This window comes from Leucopleurus acutus (genome assembly GCF_964270905.1).
Source record: "Leucopleurus acutus genome assembly, chromosome: 7".
NCBI classification, from domain to species: Eukaryota; Metazoa; Chordata; class Mammalia; order Artiodactyla; family Delphinidae; genus Leucopleurus; species Leucopleurus acutus.
This window is the reverse complement of record NC_139150.1, coordinates 49139779-49163295: the sequence shown is the minus strand read 5'-3', so window position 1 is coordinate 49163295 and position 23517 is coordinate 49139779. Positions and strand designations below refer to the sequence as shown.

The window sequence follows — 23517 nt, the reverse complement described above, 5'->3', positions numbered from 1 at the left end:
CATTCTCTTTCATCTGGGTCTGGCTTAATGATCAGCTCAGCAGTCATTAAAGTCTGCATGGTAAACCCTTCTAAGTCTGCATCTTTATTCTGTTGTACGATTAAAGAACAAACTTCAAAAGTCATTTATGGAGATGGAGAAAACCCCCATCTGGCCAGTCTGAAAAAAGTATAAATACATTTTTTTTGACCAGGCAAGAACCTTATGTCAGCACTTCTCAGAGTATGTCCCGTGGAGTACAAATCCCTTGAGTTATTCCATTGAAAAGGGGTTCTGTGGTCAAATGAGTTGGGGAAGTTTTGTATGCTAGATCTCTACTTCCACATACACACATGAAGGTTCACCCTGCACAGTAACATGTTAGAAACTCTGGTAAGTTCTACATTAAGGAATCCTGTTCAACCTTGTGTAAGGTGGCAGTTTCCTCAGAGTACTTGACATAGAACCCTTGTGTTGTGCATCATACTACTATCATAGCATTATGTATTGTATGGAAATTGTCCATTTACCTGCCTACCTACATTAGCTTACATCAGACTGTAAGCTTCTGGAGAACAGAGATCCATATCTTATTTATTTTTTATTTCTTATGTGAACACAATTTCTGGAACAGAGTGGGTACTCAATAAATAGTTGGAAAGAGAACCGAACTCTCAATGAATATGTGTTGATGGCAAGGAAGAACAATGTAAATACATCAAAGGAAGAAGGAAGGTGAACTGTTTCTGCCTTTGAATCATATAAACCATAATCTCTTATAACATAGCACCTGTGCAATTGGTCCTGCAAGGAATTTGAATGTGAACACTTAAAAGCAGGAACATCCTGCTGGAGTGGATATAAGGATGCACATAAACACATATATGCCAAGTCTGGTTTGGGGCTTTTTATGATGATATTTATTAAAACCAAAAGCTGTAACTCTTTTCTTTGGAACAGCTTACATCGCACCATTTCCCTATTCCCAAAGACTGATATGAGGTTTTCCCAGCTCTCTTGATTTTCGTGATCCCTTTCCTGTCTCCCAACACAGCTTCTCCAGCCTCCATTCTGTGCTGTGGTCCATGGAGCACCCACTTCCACATCATAGTCTCCCCACCCACAGGTCCTTCTGGCTTCTCCTACCTTGGTCCTCTTAACCCCTGGGAACCCTCAGCAGGTATTTTCATCTTCTTTTCCCTAAGCTTCTCAGCACAGCTGGAGAAAATGAGATTAATCGCCACTGTCCCCTCCAGGCTGCTGGGATCCATGCTGCTGGGAAAGCCTTTTATTCAGATCATCTCTCACTGACTTCCACGCTCGTTCCCCACCTCAGATATTCAGATCCATTTTCACTCGCAAGTTTCCAACTCGATCCTACCTGCCTCATTCTTAGGATGTGACCTCATGGGTTCAACTGCCAAAAGAATGAACGCATTGAACACAAGCCCCTTCAATTCTGTTCCTCTCTGAATCCTCACTTGCCTCTCTTTGAATCTGACAGTTGGTTTCTCAGTCAAAACCAACCGGTCATCTATACGTTTGATTTCGTCGTCCTGCCTCCTCTGGGACCTTATTTCATAAATTGTTCCCTCTCTCATAAATTTTCAATTTCCATTAGTCCTTTGCATGCTGCCAACATATGTTGGTCATACAAATGAACAGCAAACCTTCCTTTCACCTTTTTACCCATTTAAGTTGCCACCCTATCCCATTCCTTTAGTCTTCAAACTCCCTGGAACACGTGTCTTCAATTACTGTCTAGGAACCAGTGCAGTTTCTCCTTCTTCAAATCCTTGCCTTCCTCCCCCACTGCTCCCTCAAGGGTTTATCAACAGCAAATATTTCCCATTGATCTTGCTGCAGGAATCATCATACCTGAGAAAATCCTACCCTTCTCTCAAAGTCCATCTCAAGAGCCCCTTCCTCTTTGAATCTTGTATAAGTCATTAATTTGTGTTTTGTTGGGATGAGGTTGTATGATAAAAGATCCTAGGTCAGGACTAGGAAGACTTGGCTTGAAGTCTTGACTCTGGCATGAAATGACACAAATCAGAATGTCATGTCACCTCTCCATGAAATAAAAACATGTTTTAAGATGTCCACTCAGTCTCTTCTAATTCTTATTATATTTTTAGACATCTTAATGTCAGGAACTGTCTTTTAATATTGTGCAGCACAGTCCTTGTGGATAGCTTTCTCTATTACTTCATTTCCTCTCGCAATTATCTTCTCATTTTAGCAAAAAGTGAATGAAATTTGTCTGTGATTTGGATTTCTGCTTTTCACTTTGCCCTTTAATAATGAAAATGAAACTAGTTGTAAAATATCTAGGGTTCTAAAATTTTTAAAGACAACACTTAGCAGTTCGCTTGGATAGAAGAACAGGTCTAGTAAGTTTCTGGAGATATTTTATAAATAGGTGGCTATTTAATAACAAGACACTCTGCTATAAAGGGACTAAGGAATCAGAAGACCAATGTGTAGATAAGATACATGAGAAAAGGTGAATTTCCTATCACATTTCATGATGCCTGAGAACATTGGGAAATGGCTGCTCCGGGATATTAATGTTCCAGCATAATTAAAGCAGGGCAGCTGAGTGCAAAGCAGAAATTGCAAGATCATTAATTTCTGACACAATAATCAACACATTATAGAACAGATTAGGGTGTTTCCATACAAAGAGCCAGGAAAATTGTACTGTTAAGTGGAATATGTTTTAATGTGAAATTGGATAGAGGAGCTAAGTATGGAAAAGGAGCCTACTGTTGAGTTTTTCCAAGCAAAACTCAGTGTCAGCTGTCAGTCCAGGAATTATAAATTACTTTAAATATGCATAAGGCAGAGTTGAGATACTCTGATTTTCCTTCTCTTTCATTTCCTTTCAGATATTTGTTGTTGGGTTTCTGTGTTTCATGTCAATTTATAGGGAAATGACTGGAAAGACTGATTAGCACAACTGGTAGTTGCTAACACACAGCTTACATGAGTGTGGTGTTTATGTCAGTGCATTCTTTCATGACTTTCCCAAGGAATTAATTTCATAGATTATGGCTGGATTACCACATTTGTTCTCTCAGCACCATGGAGATATCTGGGACATTCTTTCCCCATAGTCTTATTAGTAAGCTTAATTAAGCAAAAATGTATTCCAAATATTGTTTATAAACCTAAAAACACTACCTCCCTCCACACTTCCAGATTCCTAATCTTGTATTTCACAGTCTCACGATGGCTGCCTTTATAGGGAATCTTTTCCCGGGTTTTTTGGATGAGGCAACACTGACTAATTTGCACTTTGAGATTCTCTGGTGATCCTCTGGTTTCCTGAGCTCATAGACCAGGTAAGTATTTGCTGGACACTCTAGGTATAAGCTCAATTCACTTACTTGGAAATCGACAATTCACATATTAGTAAAGACTCGCTACTTTCTCCCATAGAAGAATACCTTATTTCCTTTTGCATAGATATCCCCACCTTTTTCTCCCTCCCTTGTGTGGCTTTCTCTGGGTATTCTGTGCTCTGTCTTTGCAGTACCTACATCTAGTAGAAGTCTCTCTCCAGGTGGTCAACAAGCTACCTCCCTGTGCATCTCCCACCACACCCTGAAGGGTCATGAGTTCCTATTTTCTCTTCAACATTGGCTTACATGTGAACGTAGACAATGCTCAAAGACGTATTACTATTTGTGGCCTGCCTATTTCATCTCAGTCTCTGAACCAAGACATTTAGTTCTCCCTTAGTGTCTTTCTCCAAATAAAGATTGCCTAATAAACATATCTGAAAGGCAAATGTCAAGCCAGAAAAAACAGTTTGCAACTGTATATGACAAACTCCTAATACATTTAAGCTTTAAATTTAATATATCAATAAGCAAAACATGAACTAAGAAGTAGGAAGGTGGGCAATGAATATATACAGGCAAATCAGAAAAAAAGAAATATGACTCGAAAATAAATGCACAAACATGTCCAACTTCATTTATAATCAAACAACTTTAAAAAGTAATAAAATAGCACATTTGTCTATCAAATGGATCAAGATATTTTTAAAACATAATACTCTGGAGTATGATATTTGTATTAATAGCTGCATTCATACTGCCTATATTGTTCAGTTTATCAATTAAAAAATCTTTCACTTTAGGCCAAAAATATATAGATGTATATATAATATAGGAGTTATATATATACTTAAATTTCATTTATTAAATATTTATATATATATAATTACATATTTAAGTATATTATATATAAATCATTGCCCTGGAGAGGTGAGTATTCAAGGAAATAGGATTCTCATAAGCTCTAGCGTGAAGGTAAATTGATACAATATTATTAGATGATAATTCAATTACCTATATCAAAAAGAAAGATCCCAAACATGCATATCCTTTGACATAATAATTCTAATTCTAGGAATTTATCATCAGGAAATAATCATGGTTATGCACAAAGGTTTATCTACCGATATTCATCACAGCAGTATTTGTAATATTGCAAAATTGGAAACTGCCCAATTATCCATCAGTAGGGGTTGATTAAATAAGTTGTAACACAGCTAAAAAGGGCTTAGCATTATACAAGTTTTTAGCCACAGCTCTGCCTCAAGTCAGGATCTCCACTTTGCCCTGGGAGTTAATGAAAATAAGACCCACACTGTCTCTATGTCTCATACATGAGCAGAGTGAAGTCATTATTCCTGTTTGGCTATTAGCTAAGGTCACTGTCTTCTCCTGACCCAGAGAAATTCATCCAGAGCAGGGGTGAGCCCTTGAGAGTCAAGACAAAGACGTAGATTCCGCCTTTTTTGCAATTGATTGTGTTCTCCAAGTCTCCTGGTAGGACTGACGTTTTATATCTCCATCCACGTGTCACAATAGGACCGTATTATGATGTTCATCCTTGGGCATGACAATTAAATTGATGATTACATTACATTGCTCAGGGAAGTGTTTGACCAGGGGTCCTCCCTGAGGGAGGTGGGCCGGAGATGAACCACATTGTATGTCCAGGAAGGCATTCACACCTATTTCCTTTAGTGACGATGAAAGGCTTATAGGAAAATTTTATATAATAATGTTCTCGTTATTAGGGTGTGAAATTAGATCCTAAAACTCTAAAAATGATACCATCTCACCTTTAGTTCTAATGTTCATTTTTTCAGAGGCTTTTCATGTTTATTTTCCATTTAGACCCTCAATACTAATTGTACAGGATTGTGTAGGATCTATGTCCCACAAAAAAGAGAGCATGAATTTTGGAGTCAGACAGACCTCACTCCCAAAACAAAGAAAAGGAAGTGAAAATGGGTGCAAATGAAGATAAGATTAAAGGTGTGGATGTGGGGAGTTGAGGGAATTCTTTCCTATGGGCTAAATTTTCCATGTGGAGCAGACATAAGGTCATCGGCTAAGAGAGAGAAGGACATCAGTGAAGTTAGGGAACACCTGCTGTGGAGAGGCGGGGTTACTGCCTGCGAGGAGAGGTTTCAACACTCACCAGCCCTGAAATTCAGTCACGATCTATGTAAGATTCAGGTTCTGGTGCCAGGTGATGGAGAACTCTTTATAAACATACATAAGGCAAAACGACAGGAAGCTAGTTATAATATAAATACAGGTCAAAGACATACTTGTCCTCTGCTATTAATTGGGAAGTTTCAAGCCTTTCAGAATCATATTCTAAAATACCTAAAGCAAAAAGGAGAAAATGAGCAGATTGGTATAATGAAATATGTTCTATCAGATATTCGGAGTGTCATGTTTCATGGCCGGGTCTACAGCTAACTGTTATATGACCTTGAGCTCATATCATAGGGTCTCTGGGCCTTTTCCTCATTCTAAAAAATATCTGATTCTGAGGTCTCTTCTGGAAACTCCTTTTCCTTTTCAGTGACCAAATGATTTGAAAATAATGCAGATTTCTGAAATCAGTGAGTTGAGAGATCTGGGTATTTACCACACAAATAACAATGAAAAACTTTGCTGCTGATCTGCAAATCTACCACAGGGTGCCCTCTACCCTAAAATGGAAGGCTCTTACAAGCAGACGGACTCATGCTGGGTAAAGCTGGAAGCTGTTCATTCTTTGTTGCTTGTGAAAGCCAAGAGCTGAATTAAATCAGATGGGTCTTTAAGAAAAGAAGAAACAAAACAGATGGATCTTTTAAGAAAAAAGTGTTGGTCAGCTAAAGACTTATTTAAAAACACATGGTCATTCTGCCTTTTGTGGGATCTGAAGACCAAATATAGTATCTGCAGGAGGCATGCTGTTACGGTTTAGCAACTATTTCCCCAAACATGGCTGGAATTCTAAAAATACTAAAGTCTTATACTCATTTTTCTAGATAAAGCTCCACTCAGCCTGTCTTTAGGGATTTGTGAAAATTCCACCCTTTTAGCCAAGTGTCTAATGTCAGAATTTTTGTTTTGCTTTATGTTTTTTTTTTTAATTCTCTTAACAACTTATTGTCAAACAGTTAAATGAATGCAGTTGCATTACATAGTATAGTATATCCTGCAGTTGTGTCAAAAGCATCTTAATGAAGGGCTCTGGAATTTCACTGACTGGATTATAGTAATTTTGTGAGTAATTATTCCACCAGCTCTGCAGTCGCCATATCCAAATTTATCTGTGCAGATGATTCCAGAAGATTTCAAACCTCGTCAGAATAGAAGTTAAATTTAACCCAGAATCAAACCCTCTGGTAAATTGTTGAGGTCCACTGCTTATAACAAGAACGTAACTAGGTTTGTTTTCGAACATGAGTAATTTATGGTGGTGTTGGCATAGGATTGAAATGTTTCTATGTGAAGATAGGAGGCCATTTCTGGAAACTATCATTCACATACTAATTATAGGCCCAACTGGGGCTCTTCAACTGGTAAAGTAGGTGGTGGATTAACCCAACAACCTGGCCAGCGATGTCTCTCTGGAAGGCCATGAAACTACTTTAAAAGTCAGTGAAAAACCAGTCAGTTCAGCCAGTGTTGAGCTCTTTAATACCAACGATGTTTTTTTAACTACACAACAAAGGTTTGTGGTTCCCTGCAAAAGCTTTCATTACTTCCCTCCCTCGGCAAAGCCCTATTCATTGTGTTGGGTACCACTTAAACTATGACACTTCATAAAGTTATAATTAGTAACCCTAATGTTTTTTCTTTCCTGCATGCTTTAATCAAGAACTTTTCTGGACTTTTACAGGTTTAGGGGCAGTCTAGCCCCTCTGAGTAACCCAGCCTTGTGGCTGCGTTTCCGTACAGACTCTCTCTCCACCCCACTGTCCCCACCCCCTGGGAGGGAAAAACTTTAGGAGAGAATTAAAATTTGTATACTATGAGGAAAGTTTTCTCAGTTACCCTTAGGATTTGCTCCCTGTCATTATGTTATTTTGAGGGAGTAGATCATTCTTTTTTGAAAGGGAGGCAAGTGAAAACAAAGAAGATACTCCATTGCCCTTTGACAATTTGCAGTTTTCTGAAGAAGGAAATTGGAAGAGTGAAGCCCTGATCATCTCCAGGATGATTATTCAGCTGGAGTGTCAGTCCATCTCCCTTGCTTTTTTGCTCCTTTGCCTTTTCTTTCCAGAGCTTGAGGGTATTTCATTGCTCCTTAGAACTACCACCTGGTGATGTGCAGAGGCGAAGAAAACTAATTCAATCTAGCCTGCTTTTAACATGTAAACGACTGTCCTGCTCTGACTGGGAAGAATTAACAGGTTGAAATTGACAGAGAATCCAAAAAGGAGTTAACAGATCTGAAAGTTCCTCACATAGGGACTACACGTAATAGAAATTTAGCAAGTGGGGTTTGATAATCCACATAGCAGTTTTCTACCACCTTTGACTGGTGGTTCTCAGCCAGAAAAGATTTTGCCCTGGCCCCCCTCCCCAAAGGGACATTTGGCAGTGTCTGGAGACATTTTTGATTGTTATAACTTGGGGGTGATATTGGTATCTAGTGAGTAGAGACCAGGAATGCTTAACATCCTGCAATGCACAGGGCAGTCCCCTACAACAAACAATTATCTGGCCCCAAATGTCAATAGGGCTGAGATCAGAACACCCTGCTGTAGATAAATGAGCATGTGCAATGTCTAATTTTAATATGATAAGAAGTAAGTTAAATCATGTTTTTGATCCTTACTTGACTATATTTAAAATTATTTGTTTGCAAATATGTATTTATCACTCTCTCCATTCACTGCCTATTTGTATTTCCAAAGTTAGTCTAGCTAAGTTTTCTCAACAATTAATATTCTCTATCAAAAAAAATTTTAAGTATCACTAGTCCCTAAGGACTGGAACCTTTAGTGCACTGAAACAAATTCATTTACACAAATCTAATTTGCCCTATCTTTTAAGAGATTTGCATAAAATCAAGAACACTGTCTAAGGGACAGCAATTTACTTTGTCCCTCTTCTCCCCTCTTAAATAGATATTAGTATCTATTCAAGTTGCCTAAGATTTTTTTCCCAGTCTTTAGAGATATTCTGTTTACTTTGAAATACTGCCAAAAATGAAATAAACACTGTTTTTTTAAAAAAAAGATCTATAAATAAACAAGAGGTTAATCCCCTTAAGAATTTAGACTATGGACAATTTCCTTCTTGTCACATTCTTAATGGGACCCAGGGAGAGAGTTCTTAAGAACAGACCAAAATGTTTGGCTTTCTCTTCGCCTGTGTCAGCCAGGCCCAATCCTCAGCTTACCCAGTCACCAACTACCCTAAAATAACCTCTCCACCTCAAGAGGCCCTCAAAATGCAAGATGGCGGCACAAGAATAGTAGACGACATTATCAGCATTATTTATAGCAGGGTGGAAATCCAATGTGTTAGACCAAACAAGCTGATCTTGTCACGTTTCTTTTGTGTGTTGGAATGCTGATAGACAACTGCCAAACAGATCTGAGGTTTGAGGCCATAGTTTCAATCTAGTACATAGCTGACTGACTTTGTGGCTCTTTTATCAGAACAACATGTGGTCTGGCCGGTATTCTAAGTGTAGAAAGAGTTCTAAGATAGGAATAACCTAATGGCCTGCTGTTGTCCAGAACATCTTTAGCATTTCACTTAACCCACTGTGGCAGTTCACAGATTTGTTTGGAATGTCCAAAAGGAGCCAGGAAGCTCTATCCAGTGGAACATTCTGCAATGAGGAAATGTTACATATCTTCCATAACCAGCTCACTTGATCGCTGGCTCTATGTGGCTGTTACGCACTTGAAATGTGATTAATGCACCTAAGGAAATGAATTTTAAATTTTATTTAGTTTTCATTTAAATAGCCACATGTCCTCGTGGCTACTATAATAAACAGTGCCAATCTGAAAAACAGTAACTCATTATTCCACATCTTCATTATAGATATTTTGATTCCTTCTTCTTTTCTCTCAATTATAAATATAGCAAAATTAAAGAATGTTTAGAAAATGAAATTCTATTCAATACCCATAATTTCATGAACCTAACAAAACTGTTATACATTTGGTAAATTTTCAAGGTTTCTTTCTATGTATTTTTAGATGAGTTCAATATAATTTACCTTATTTTATTTTGCTTTATTTTATCTATTATAACCAGCTTTTTTTCACTTAACATTATGAGAGGAATATATTTCTCTACTACTAAATAATATTCACAAGCTATCAGAGTGAATGATTGCCTATTTCTTAGATTGTAGCATCATGATTTGTGTATTTCCTCTGTTTTTGAAATCTTGGGTTCTTTCATTTGTTTGCTTCCTTGCTTGCTTGGTTTTATGGTCATTATAAAATAATGCTGTAGTAAACATGTGAAAGCATGTTTACATTTCTCCTTTTTAAGATATGTTTACCTGCCAAATGTTTGAGTCTTATTTAGGTAATACTTTACATGGTGAATCATTTCACTACCACAGAATCATTTTGAAAAAGTACTTTTTCACTATTCATGTCAAAAACAGACTTTAAAGAAGCGAAAGGAAAAGAAAGCCAAATCTTTTCTAGCTGCAGCACTATTAATTCAGTAAATTACGAGACAGATTACTACTCCTTCCCATAGAACAGGAAGAATTGCTGATAAAATGTAACTGTACTCAGGGCTGATGCCATAGACCTCTGCTTTGCAAATGGGGAACAAGTTCCCACGCATAAATCCTACAAGTAAAATATTTTACATAGTCAGATCGTCTCTAGAATTTATAAAGATAAGAAAATTAATGGAAGTTAAATTAAAAAACCCCAAACGCCCCTTTTATTTTGTTCCTTGTAAATACATATAGTTACATATTATCACATCTCCAAACTATCCTTTTTATAATTTAAAGTAATATGAATACAGTCCAAGTAAACTTTCACACATCTTACGATTAGGAGTTATTCTGAAGATATTGGCCTAAGACATTTTATATTTTGCATAGTGATAAACTGTCATGAGATTTTTCAATTTCTTTTTAAATAAATTCTATATTCTGGTGGCTCTGATCATCAAAGAACAGTTAGATCCTATTGATAACACAGATAAATTGAAGACGTAGCATACTGTACATTAGAACCTAAAAAGAATCAAATGTTCTCATTATTCATAATTTGGGTTGTACTTTCTGTAATATCTCTTTGTCTTTTTTGAATTAAGATTTGTATTTGAGGGATTGACCATGGACTGAATGACCTTGTGCTCATTAAGCATTAGGTTATACCTGTGAAGCAGCTTTGTAAACTGCAAAGTACGGTGAAAATCTAGTATAAATGTTTTGAAAAGTGCTCTTTGCTCATCCTATACATGAAAAGGAGACTTTTAAATTGGCTTAATGGAAAGAAATCCAAGACTTTTCTCTCTGTCTTTGGCACAATGAATTTAATAATTTATAGTAGAGATTTATTTTTCCTTCACATACAACAGTAAAAATGTTTGGCCTGATAAAATAACTGCATTTAGGGCTTTTATTAGTGATAACACTCAGGGACATAGATCTTTACTTTGGAAATGGAACTTGGGTCTCCAGATAGCAAATCACTGGGACTTTGTTCACTCTCTGAATGAAGCACATTGCCAGAAAGTCAATTCCAAAGAATCAATAGTGTGTTTACACTGGAAATGTTTGTAAAAAAGCATGGACTGCCATCCACCCTGTACGCGCTTTGTGGATTATCTGGGGAAAATATTTAAAAGTTGACTGGTTTTCCTCTGCCACCTAGTTAACTTCTTGCTTTCCTCTCCCAGTGTTTTAAAGAATGTAAACTAAGTTCAGCATTAGTGTACACAACATATCATTGTGAGCTTGATTCTACTGAAAAAAATAAGAGAAGTAGTCCCAGGGTCATGTATAAATGGTTAACCATTACTCATGCCACTGTGATCTGTGGTTCACAGACAATGAAGAGGTGCCTGTAGTTTGCTTCTGCACATTTGTTGTGTCAAGTACATCCCAGGTCGTAAGTGTTTCCAATTTTCGGTTGACAGAACTCACAGTTTTACTTTTCTGAATTGCAGGTGGTTTTCATGAGCCTGTGCAAAAGTTTTTGGGACTGTGGACTTGTAGCCCTGGATGACATCACAATAGAATTGGGAAGCTGCTCATCTCCAGGTAAGACGGCGGTCATTTCAGCTTTCTTTTGTCTCCCTGGCCATTTCATGGCATGTCCTGTTTCTCTAAGAACATACCACGTACATTTAATCTGTGCTAGTCTGTCCTTTGCCTTTCTTGTCAGAAGTGCCTCTCTCATTTAGAAATGATGCCTTGAATGCAATGTGTGACTTTGTACATATGACTTGACCCCTGTATCTTCATCTATAAGAGAAGTGGTAATACCTACCTGAAAAGTGGGGATAATACACTTAAATTCCCTAGTGTAGGACCTGGCACAAAACAGTGCTTTAAAAACAAATACCTTCTATTATAATTCCTTTTGTTATTATTATTGTTGTTGCCTCATACGCATGCAGATTTTCAAGAAATATTGGTGAAATTATTATACATAGACTAGGTAAACATATCATATCTAAATGATAATAAATATTTTCCAAGTGAATTAAATGACAGTGGAACAATGGAGCAAGCATTGATGATAGTGACAAATATTGTGGCTGTGTGTTGGACCTTATGTCTAATGAGAAAATTGTGCATACCTCAACCCAAATCATTGGTTTCTATCTACTAATTACCACTGCATCCTAAGTCTCAGGGTATCCATTTCTTTAACAAACAGGCAAATTCTGGCATCAATTTGGCACCAGAGAATAATCACCATGTTTATTTAATTAAAAGATAATTTGTTTGTAGTCGATTTGTGTGGCATTGCAAGAACAACATAAAACAAGATAAAAATCTCTACACTCAAGACGTAGAAAAGGGAATGAGCCTTCATTAGCTTGTAGTGTATATAAAATAAAATGAAGTAAAATAATTATCATGCAAGAGATGGAAAAGATAAGCTATTTATTAGAGAATCTAGAGGTAGGGAGGTACAACCAAAGAAGTCCCCAGGAAGTTGGGAGGTGACACCACTCTAATAATAATCATTATTACAGTTATTGAAGATAGCACCCAAAGACATAAACATTTGTTTTTGGAAATGGAAAATAAGCCTCCAGGCAGCAAAACACCAAGTTCTAATATATATTTAGCTAATATTTATTGAGAACTTCATGTTCTAAATATTTTACATACATCATCTTATTTAATCCTCACAACCCCCTGAGGTGGATACCACTAATATTCCCACATTACAAATAAGAATGCTGAGGCACAGAAAAATTCAGTAACCTGCTCCGCACATATTAAGCTATGTCTCCAAAATCACATTTAATTCTTTCACATTCTCCCCCTCCTCCAAAGCAGCTATAGAGTTGCTCTGAGGATTCCCTTCACTCATTCTGGATTTCTGAAGAATGCTCCTGCATGCCGTTTTATTATTTTTATGTTTCCATAGAGGCAACATACCTCCAATTTTCAGAGCTTTATAAGCTCATTCACACAAATAAATTCACAAGTCAGAGAAAGTTTCTTTCTCAAAGTATTCCCATACTTTTGGATCTAGATTTCTTATGTTCTCTGCCTCTCTGGCAGAACCTAGGGTGGAGTCCAGCCTCTAGCTGGAAGCACCAGCGTGGCTTAGGTGGGCTTCTGGTGAGGGGGCTGCCTCTTCATGTGGGGCATGTGGTCAGACGACACCCATACGTGCAGCACGTGCTTCCAGTGAGCCTTGGAATACATATTCATTGAAAGAGCCTCAGCAATTGCATCACCTGCTGTTTCCTTGCAGAGAAGCTTCCAACTCCACCTGGAGAGTGTACTTTCGAACAAGATGAATGTGCATTTACTCAGGAGAGAAGGAACCGGAGCAGCTGGCACAGGAGGAGGGGAGAAACTCCTACCTCCTACACAGGACCAAAGGGAGATCACACTACTGGGGTAGGTGAGTTATGCCACATGGTGCTGTTTCCTAAGGAAACCAGAAATAGCATTCTAGGGGTCATTTACTGCATTTTGAAATGGGAAAAATGATGTGTCTAGAATGAACTGCGCGTGGGATGCTACACATGTGGGGTAGGTAATTCAGTATGTGCATTTAAAATCATTCTTTCTGTTTATTACATTGCTTGTATATCTTGCTGGAAAAAGGATTTAAAGAGCTTACAAAGATAATTTAATTAGAGGTAGGTTTAAAAATAAAAGAGAGATGGACAAAAATGAAAAAAAAGTATATGATGATGTAAACTTAAGCCCAGGACTCAGACCTGGCAGACAGGGGAGGAGATATATCAGTTTGAGTCCTCACTTTCTAGAAACTGAAAAAGATGGAAAACTCATCTGTAAAACATGACTTACAGTGTTCTTAGGATAGAAACAGATGAAGCAGTCCATCAATGGGTGGAGGCAATAAGGAGGTGCATTTTCTGTAGAAAATGTATAAACTACAATAAACTAGGCTAAAAGTTGATCTACTTCTTATTATCACCATGTGTCAGCAATTGTAAACAATGTCAGTGATAAAAATACTCCCTAAAGAATAGACCTTTCTCACTGATCCTCTCAATTTTACTTGGTATACCAGTTGGATAACAGCACATCATTTGGCCCAGAAAAAAAGAACTATCCCTGATACTAACATTATAGAGATATTTCCTGAATGGTCCTTACAGAGAGTTGCATAGTGCTGTTTCTTATGCTCTACCTCAAGATAAGTCTAGGGAATAACACCACAGAGCAACCTATAGCATAACCTATTTGTTGAATTGGCTTAATTTGGTAGGGTGCAATCAGGAACAGCTTTGTTTTTTCTTTCCAACGCTCTCTTCAAACATACCCTGGAGAATTCTCCCTTCCCCACCCCTTGGCAGATCCCATAGCTTCTCAGTCTGGTTGAGGTATAGGAGCCGCCACACATTCAGGTATGTTAAAAAGTCCAATTCAAATTAAAACTTCAGTTTCTCATTCAAGCAAATCATCTTTCTCCCTCAGCATGGGCCTGATTCATAGTTTGGAGATGATAAAAGGGAAGACTCTCTGTGCTTTAACTGTGTTTAACTTCCTCCTCTGCCCCTCATCTTCATGATCATTTAGCCAGGGTGAGTGGAGGAGGGATTAAAAGAAAATAACTTTTAAAATGTTTGGTGCTATTTCAAATTCTTTCTTGGATATTGAATACCTTCTGTTATGACAGATATCTAAATACTGGCTCTTTGGAGACGGTATCTAAATACTGCCCCTTTTGCATCTTACCATTTTTGGCACTGTACTCTCTGGCTTATCTCCTATGGCTACCCCCTCTTCCCCTAGCACTTGCACTACAGAGGTACAACTCACACAGATTTTCTGCGTACGTTCCTCCTGACAGTTTTGACTTGGGTCCTTCTGAGAGCCTTTGGTTCCAGCCACCTTCCCAGTGAGTATCGATTTGGCCTCGGATCCTAAACGCACCTTTGCCTGACTAAGAAGAAGATGTGCAGCTTGGTCCTCCCACTGACCTCTCTTTCCCTCCTGTTGCTTCGGAGAGTCTGGGACAGTGTTGCATCAGTTAGGGATGCTGTTGAAGAGATTCAGCCTTGGTTCGACGAGGTTCCAGCACTGAGTAGAAGATTCTAAGAGAGCTCTAAGAGTGTGTGAGACTATATCTGGAAAGACAAGGAAGTTAAAAAAGATGACAAAAAAGACTTGTATATGTTAGGACTATTTTGGTTGGGAACAGTTTGTTACCCTTTGTAACAGAAAGAAAGGCCATTTCAGGGCCGACTTCAGGCATAGCTTGATGTAGGGGATAAAACTGTGTCACTGGGATCAGTCTCTCTCTCCATCTCTCTGCTCTGGTTTTTCAGAGTTGGTTCTAATCTCAGACAGGCTGTCCTCTCATGGTAGCAAGAAGCTACCGCAACTGCAGCCTCATGGCCTTTCAACACTGAATCTAGTGAAAAGAGATAACTCAAACAAACAAACAAAAAATGAGTCTCATTAGCTCTGATTGGCAGTGTATTGAGGGCAGAGTACTATCAAATTCCCGTTTGAATCCCCACAGGGCTTACTATTGTACCTTATACACTACAGAGGCTCAAAAATGTCCATGGAGTGAATAAATGAACCTACAAGCCTTCATTGATGTATATAAGAATAACTAACCATTTAGTTAGCAAGACCCCTAGAAAATGTTATAATGGGGAGAAACTAAATTACAAGAGGAGTAGAGAAAGATCAAGAATAAATCAGCTTTATTTCGAGTCCATTGTATTCACGATGTTGTCTGTATGTATGATTTTCTCGGGGAGGGAGTTGATAGTTTTCTTCCATTTCTCAGGAACACCAAGAAGGCTAGCAACAACAGATCTGAGAAGAGGGCCATGCTGTGGTGGACGACCACAAGGGAATCCTCTGGGTAACAGGCCGTGCCATGTCTTAGACACGGAAGAGAGGACAAAACATAAATAGTCAGCAGTGGAGAGAGGGAGTCTCTGAAAAGGGCAAGGAGGGTCACCAGGCTTGGTTATAACAGACCCATGAACTATGGTATCAAGGCTCCCCACTCACTAGGTATGAGACCTTGAGAAAGTTACTTAAAATCTCTAAGTCTCAGTGATGTCATCTAGAAAATGAGAATAATTATAGCTACTTATCTGTTTGCTTACTTCAGAGGATGATTGAGTTTAAACTTGTAGATGACATTCTACCTCCTCCCCATACACAAAATCTATGAAAGTCTTACAAAAGCGCATGCAGTAGAAATTCCATTACTCATCATTTTGCTCCTTTATTTACGTTGTTCCTGGTTTAAGGGCACATGTTCGTTAACTTGGTGTGGCTTTGTTTAAAGAAAATGATATGATTGTGTTTGCATTGTCTCTTTGAAAACTTCGAAGAATGTTTCACCTGGCTGGAGTGAAACTTCATAACAAAAATTGCAATGCAAAAAGTTCTTAGTGTGTTCAATACTTATTCCAAGAAAATAATTGACACGGAGTACAACACAGAGAATTCTGTTTTTGTATTATTTTTTTTCCCAGTAAATTGCTTCTAGGATTTGCCTTCTCCATCCTTCATTTCACCTGTTTCAATGCAAACTTCCTAAAGGTTCTCAAGACACCTTTCAATTTTCTAACCATATAAAATTTTTTACAGATTGTATCTTTTTATTCCTATGTACAACAATGCAGAGGGGTAGCAAATTTTGCTATGTGGTGCCCAGGGTACCTACAGATATAGCACTGGAATTTTATGTCTTGGTTTTGTTCTTTAAGTTACTTTAACAGTTATTCTACTGGGGAAATAATAATATCTAGTGATCATTTATTGAGCGTTTACCACATGCAGGCACTGTGCTGGGACCTTTATATCCTGTCTTAGTCAGTTTGAGATGCTATAACAAAAATACCATAGACTGAGAGGCTTAAATAACAACATTTATTTCTCACAGTTCTGAAGGCTGAGAGGTTCAAGATCAAGGTGCTGGCAGATTCGGAGTCTGGTGAGGGCCCACCTCCTGGTTCATGGACAGCAGTCTTCTTGCTGTGTCCTCACATGGCAGAAGAGGCAAGGGAGCTCTATGAGGACTCTTATAAGGGCACTAATCCCATCTATGAGAGCTTGGCCCTCATGACCTAATCACCTCCCAAAGATCCTACCTCCAATTACCTCCAATTACCATCATATTGGGGATTAGGATCTCAACATATAAATTTCAATAAATAAACATTCAGTTGATAACACATCCTTACCACAACTTGTAAAGCATGTGAAAGTACCCATTTTTCATATGAGAAAACTGAAGGTTGGAGAAGTGCCTTTCCAGGGCCACACAGCAATAAGTGGTAGAGCAGGGACTGAATCTCAGGAATATTGGGCTCTAATGTCCACATTCTTTCCGCACTGCCTCACCACCAGAGTTTACTACATGATAGTAAGAGACCACACATGACCTGGGACAGTTGTGACAGCTTATACGTGAAAAGCACAATTCTTCACTTAGCAGCGTAATTTCAACCCTATTACCCTTCGCACCAAAGAGGGGTGTCTGCTCTTGGAAAGGATATATTCAAACTGATGGTAGTTTTAGACATCCACTGAAATGTATCCAGCAGAAAGTATCTAAATTTTTTCTGACCTGTTTCTAGTGTCAGTGAACAAATATTGTCAGTTTAACTCCAGGACTGCAGCTCACACACCCACTGTGTATCCTAAACCTTCAAAGGGTGGCTTCCCCTTTTCCTGGCCTCTAATGGCCTAATGTGGGCTGATATATTGTCTCTCAGATCACAGTATGACAAGGATCACCCATTCAAAAATTAAAGCATAAGCAATTAAAGGCCCTTTTAAAACAATTGTTTATTTGTTAAAACCACCAGTGTCATAAGCTACATGTGCATAATGTAAGATGAAACATCTTAGGACTGGGGGCAACCATAAATGTTATTTAGTGTAGGCTCTCTATGATCTTGATTTATTCCATATTTTCTGAGGACCCACTATGCATTAGGCTGCAGAACTATAATTGCTGCGGAATTACAATAAGTAAGGTAATAACAGTTAAATTCTAGAGATGATGGAACCACGCAGAGAGGAACAGTTAGCTCTCCTTGGGAGCATCTTAAAGAATGAGTGGGAATTCATCAAGAAGAACATCAGGGAGTAGGGAAGCATTTCAGGATGAGGGAATGACAGGTGCAAAGCATGGAGCCATTAAGCAGTATGGCAGCTTCAGGGAACTGCAAGTGATTCTACCTGGCTGCCATGTAGGATACTGTCAGAATTCCCAAGATAGTGAAGTATGAGATATAGGCTTGTATGCAGGTAGTACATTTGGAGATGTGATCCCAAAGAGTACAAGTGTGGGGCAAAGGCATCAAAGCAGGGAAAGAGGGAGAGCTGATACGAGGATGCATCCCTGACTTGGCCACTGCTATGACCATCTGGCTGCTTGATCTGGGGGGAACAGCTGAGAAACCATGTTGAAGTATGTCTCAGAGCCATCACCCAGGGGAAGAAAGGGAGAAGCATTTGTCCACAGGTTCCCTTCCTGCACTGGCCAGGGATAACTGTCCATTCAGCATTGGCTACTCTCTCTTCCCTTATTTCTAGGTTACATTTGCATGGGTGCTGAGTGATTCTGCCGAGGGCCAAGCCCAAAATGACTGCACAAAACTTAGCATCAAATACAGGAAGTAACAGGCAGTTGGCATGGGCCCAAGACAAGGCATCTATCAGGTGCATCTGAGTGAAACTGTTTAAAGACTGTGTAGAATTAGTTGTAGTAATAGTGACTAGAATAAGAGACCAGTGAGACAGAAAATCTGTAGTAGTGAACAGAAGCATCTCATATGGCCACATCTAGGAAAGTGGTGGGAGATGACAGTGGACAGTCCGATGAGAACCAGATCACCAAGAGCCTCGTCTACATGCTAAGGAATTTGCATATTCACTCTTTGTAGAAAAAGCATTCATTGAAAGGCTTTAAACGGACTATTTTAGTGGCCCCAAAGCAAAATGATGAAGCTTTACTTGATAGTTTTCCCAATAGACATCATACTAGGCACCACTTTCTTAGCCATCCTGCTTAGGGGCTTTACATCTAACACTATCCTCAACATCTGTCTAAGTCATCACAGAGGTCTGGGAAAATGAGAAGCAGTTCGATCTCAGAAAAGGCTTGAAACCCTTCTCTAGTGGCTCTCTCATAAAGATGAGGGTAGACAGAGGCAAATTGGGTATGAGAGCCAGGACTCAAACACAGTTCTCTTGATTCCGCCTTCATCTCAGGTGATACGTAAGGTGAGGTCTTGGGCATTTATATTCAGATCAGCTCGAAAAGAAACAGGCCAATACCATGAATGAATGAATTTTGTTGAATGTTGTACAATATGAAAGAGTATCAGCTTCATAAATCAGAGACCAGGTGTCAAAAACATTATAAGAAAAAGGATTATCACATCTAACTCCTTTTTTAGGATTAGAATTGGTTCTATATCAGGTAGCTTTTAGTGTATAGCAAACACCCCAAAGCTTAGTGGCTTAAGATAATAACCACTTATTTCACTCACTATTCTGCAAGGTGGCAATTTGATCTGGGCTGAGCTGGGCAGTTCACTTCTTGGTTGGGCTCATTCATGCACCTGAAGCCATCTGCCAGGTTAGTGAGGAGCTGGCTAGTTTAGGGGGGCCTCAACTGGGATAACTTGTTCTGCTAGCTCAGATTCAAAGAGTGAGGAAATGGACTCTATCTCTTGATGGGAGGAGCTACTGGATATAGGGAAGGAATAATTATGGCTATTTTTGCAAACAATCTACCATAGATTATATCAGCCTTCAAAATGGTCCCTCCTGAACGGGTTATTATTGTGGAATCTTGTAAAGTCACTTGCATTGATGGTAGAAGTGCTAAATTTAGCAAGTAAAAGTACGTGACACCCAGTTAAATGTGAATTTCAGATAAACAATGACTAATGTTTAGTAGAAGTATATCCAGATTTTGGACATAGTTTTGAGTGCAAGTCATGGAAACAAAGAACATTAAAACCAGAAAGGACCTTAGAAAACACATGGCCCGGAGGTTGCAAATTCAGATGCAGTCATGTGTTAGGAAACCATGTCTTTAGCAGGAGGGCTGTTATGTAACAGAGTGCGGTGGGGACTGTGGTTTGCTGATGTATGTGCATCATCTAAAGGTACTCAAAATCAAGTTTTAAAATTATTGTGATACCTAGATAAGTATCTGCAACCAAGTTTAGCTCAGATGCTCCCAGGTTTTACCTCCTAACTGAGGTTATTCGATTCAACAAACTGACATAGTTAAAGGGGGGTCTAGGACTGGAACCAGACGATCATGACACCCAGTTCTGCACTCTTTTCCTACACTGAGATGCTTTTCCTTTAGCCTTACTTTGACAACTACTCAGTATTAGTTTAGAACTTGGGTTGTAATCCAGGACCCCTAAATACCCAGCCAGGGATCTCCTAGATACTGCTAGAAAAGTACATTGCTCTTCATTTTTTTAAAGTAAAATACTTACTGAAGTATAACATGTACATAGAAAAGTGCTGCAAATTTCCCTCTAAATGCAGTTTTAGCTGTAACCCACATGTTTTAATAAGTTGTGTTTTCCCTCTCATTCAGTTCAAAGTATTTTCTCATTTCCATTTTGCTTTTTTCTTTTATGCATAGGTTATTTATAAGTGTATTGCTTAATTTCTAAATATTTGGGAATTTTCTAGTTACTGTTTTTAACTTGTTTCTAGATAATCCGACTATGCTCAGAGAACATACCCTTAATGATTTCAATCCTTTGCAATTTGTTGAAATGCCCAAAAAAGAGTCAATTTAGGTAAATGTTCTATGTGTGTTAGAAAATAATGTATATTTTGTTGTTGTTGTATGAAGTGGTCTGTATATGTTGACTGAATCAAGCTTGTAATCCTGTTCCTATTTTCTATATTTTTACTGATTTTTATCTGTTCAGTTGAGAGGTGTATTAGTTTCCTATTATGATTGTGAATTTATTTCTCCTTTCAGTTCTATCAATTCTTGCTTGTATATATTTTGAACCTATGTTATTAGGCATATAGAAACTGTATTTTTTAAGCCCCAAAAGATATGACTGGTTTGGTTGCTTCTATATTTATTCACATATTTCTCCATTCCATTAGTATTCATTCCTTCCTGCATTTCCATGTTTCTCTCTTCAATTTTTTTTTTTTTTTTTTTTTTAGGAAATATTTCTCTTATGCCAGAAGTATTTTCTTCTGCATGTAGTGTTTTGTTTGGTTTTGGTTTTGGTTTGGGGTTGTGTGTGTGTGTGTGTGTGTGTGTGTGTGTGTGTGTGTGTGTGTGTGTGTGTAAGTCCACTGCTAATGAATTCTCTCAGTTTTTGTTTGTCTGAGAATGTCTTTATTTTTCCTTTACATTTGAAGGATGTTTTTGCTGAGAATAGAATTCTAAGTTGACAATCATTTTTTTAATCAGACCTTTAAAGATGTCATTCAGTTGTCTTCTGGCTTCCATCATTTCTATTGAGTCAGTTTTCAGTCATATAGTTGGTCCTTTGAAAGGGTACTTTTATTCTCTGGATGCTTTTAATATTTTCTCCTCATGTTTTGTTTCCAGCATTTTAAAATGATTTGCATGTGTGTAGTCTTCTTTGTAGTTATTCTGTTTGGGGTTCATTAAACTTCCTTAATCTTTAGGTTGAGTATTCAAAAATTCTTGACCTTTATCTTGTCAAATATTGTTTCTGCCCCACTTTATCTCCTCTCTTCCTGAGATTCCAATTACATGTACATTAAAAGATCTCACCATGTATTATATATCCTTTACACTCTTTTACAAAGATTTTCTTTCTTTTTGTTCTCCGTTCTTCAGTTTGGATATTTTCTATTGACCTATTTCTTTTTTAGTTTGCAAGTCTTTTTTGCTATGTCCAGTATGATGTAAAATTCAATTATTGATTACTTAATTTTAGTAATTCTGTTTTTCAGTTACAAAATTTCCATTTTTTTTTGCTGTTAGCTTTATTAAGATAGAATACACACGCTATACAATTCACTCTTTTAAAGTATACAATTCTGTGGTGCTTAGCATATTCACAAAGTTGTGCAATCACCACTATCTAATTCCAGAACATCATTATCACCTCAGAAAGGAACCTTGTATACATTAGCACTCACTCCCATTCCCTCCCCAACTCTTGCCACCCCCATCCCTAGATAATTACTAATCCACTTTCTGTCCCTATGTATTTGCCTATTCTGGATCTTTAATATAAATGCAATTATACAACATGTAGTTTTTTGATTGGCTTCTTTCACTTAGCATAATGTCTTCAGGGTTCATCCTAGTAGCATGAATCAGCACTTTGGTTTTATTGTGATTATATTCCAATGCATGGAAATACCACATTTTGTTTATCCATTATTTAGCTGATGAACATTTTGTTTATTTCTACTTTTTGGCTCTTATGAATAATTATGCTACGGTATTTGCGTACAGGATTTTGTGTGAATATAAGTTTTCATTTCTTTTGGTTGTGTTGGGTCATATGGTAACTTTATATTTAAACATTGAGGAATTGCCAGACTATTTTGCAAAGTGACTGCACAATTTTACATTTCCACAAGCAGTGTGTGAAGGTTTCTCCTTCACACATATTTCTCCATATACTTATCATACTTGTTGGTTTCTGCTTTTGATTATACCCATCTTAATGGATATGAGGTGGTATCTCATTGTTTAATGTCTGTTTTGTCAAATATTACTATAGCCACTCCATTTCTATTTTAGGTACTGTGAGTGACATATCTTTTTCCAACCTTTCACTTTCAACTTATTTGTGTCTTTTTTTTTTTTTTTTTTGCGGTACATGGGCCTCTCACTGTTGTGGCCTCTCCCGTTGCAGAGCACAGGCTCTGGACGCGCAGGCTCAGTGGCCATGGCTCACGGGCCCAGCCGCTCCGCGGCATGTGGGATCTTCCCGGACCAGGGCACGAACCCGTGTCCCTTGCATCGGCAGGCGGACTCTCAACCACTGCGCCACCAGGGAAGCCCCTTATTTGTGTCTTTGAATCTAACGTGTGTCTCTTGGAGGTAGCATATAACTGAATCTTTTGAAATCCATTTTACCCGTCTCTACTTTTTGATTAGAGTGTTTAGTACATTTACATTTAATGTGATTACTAATAAGGTAGAATTTATGTCTGCTTTTTTCCTATTTGTTTTCTGTATTGTATGCATTACAGGGTTTTTTTGTTCCTTTATTCCTCTATTACTGCCTTCTTTTGTGTTTAATAGATACTTTCTAAGATAACATTTTAATCTCCTTATTGTTTGTTTTACTATATATTTTAAAAGTGATTTTCTTAGTATTGCCCTAAAGATTAACATTAACATCTTAAGACAATCTAGTTTATATTTAATATTGACTTAAGTTTTTCATGGTATACAAAACCTCCTCCTTCCTTTGTACTATGATTGTCATGTACATGATATCTTTTACATTATAAGCCCATAGACATGATTTTTAAGTTATTGCCTTATGCAGTTGTCTTTTAAATCAGATATTTTAAAAAGAGAAACAA

General features: G+C 37.9%; 1 protein-coding gene across 1 annotated transcript in view; it reads left to right on the top strand.

Annotated features, from left to right (window-relative positions):
* The window catches only part of MAMDC2 (MAM domain containing 2), a gene marked incomplete at its 5' end in the record, with an annotated part of 166334 nt that overhangs the window by 118957 nt on the left and 23860 nt on the right, over positions 1-23517 (top strand). The window contains 2 exons of the mRNA XM_082843703.1: positions 11460-11553; positions 13232-13384. Of these exons, the coding sequence (XP_082699829.1) occupies positions 11460-11553; positions 13232-13384 (247 nt within the window). The remainder of the gene's footprint in view (positions 1-11459; positions 11554-13231; positions 13385-23517) is intronic.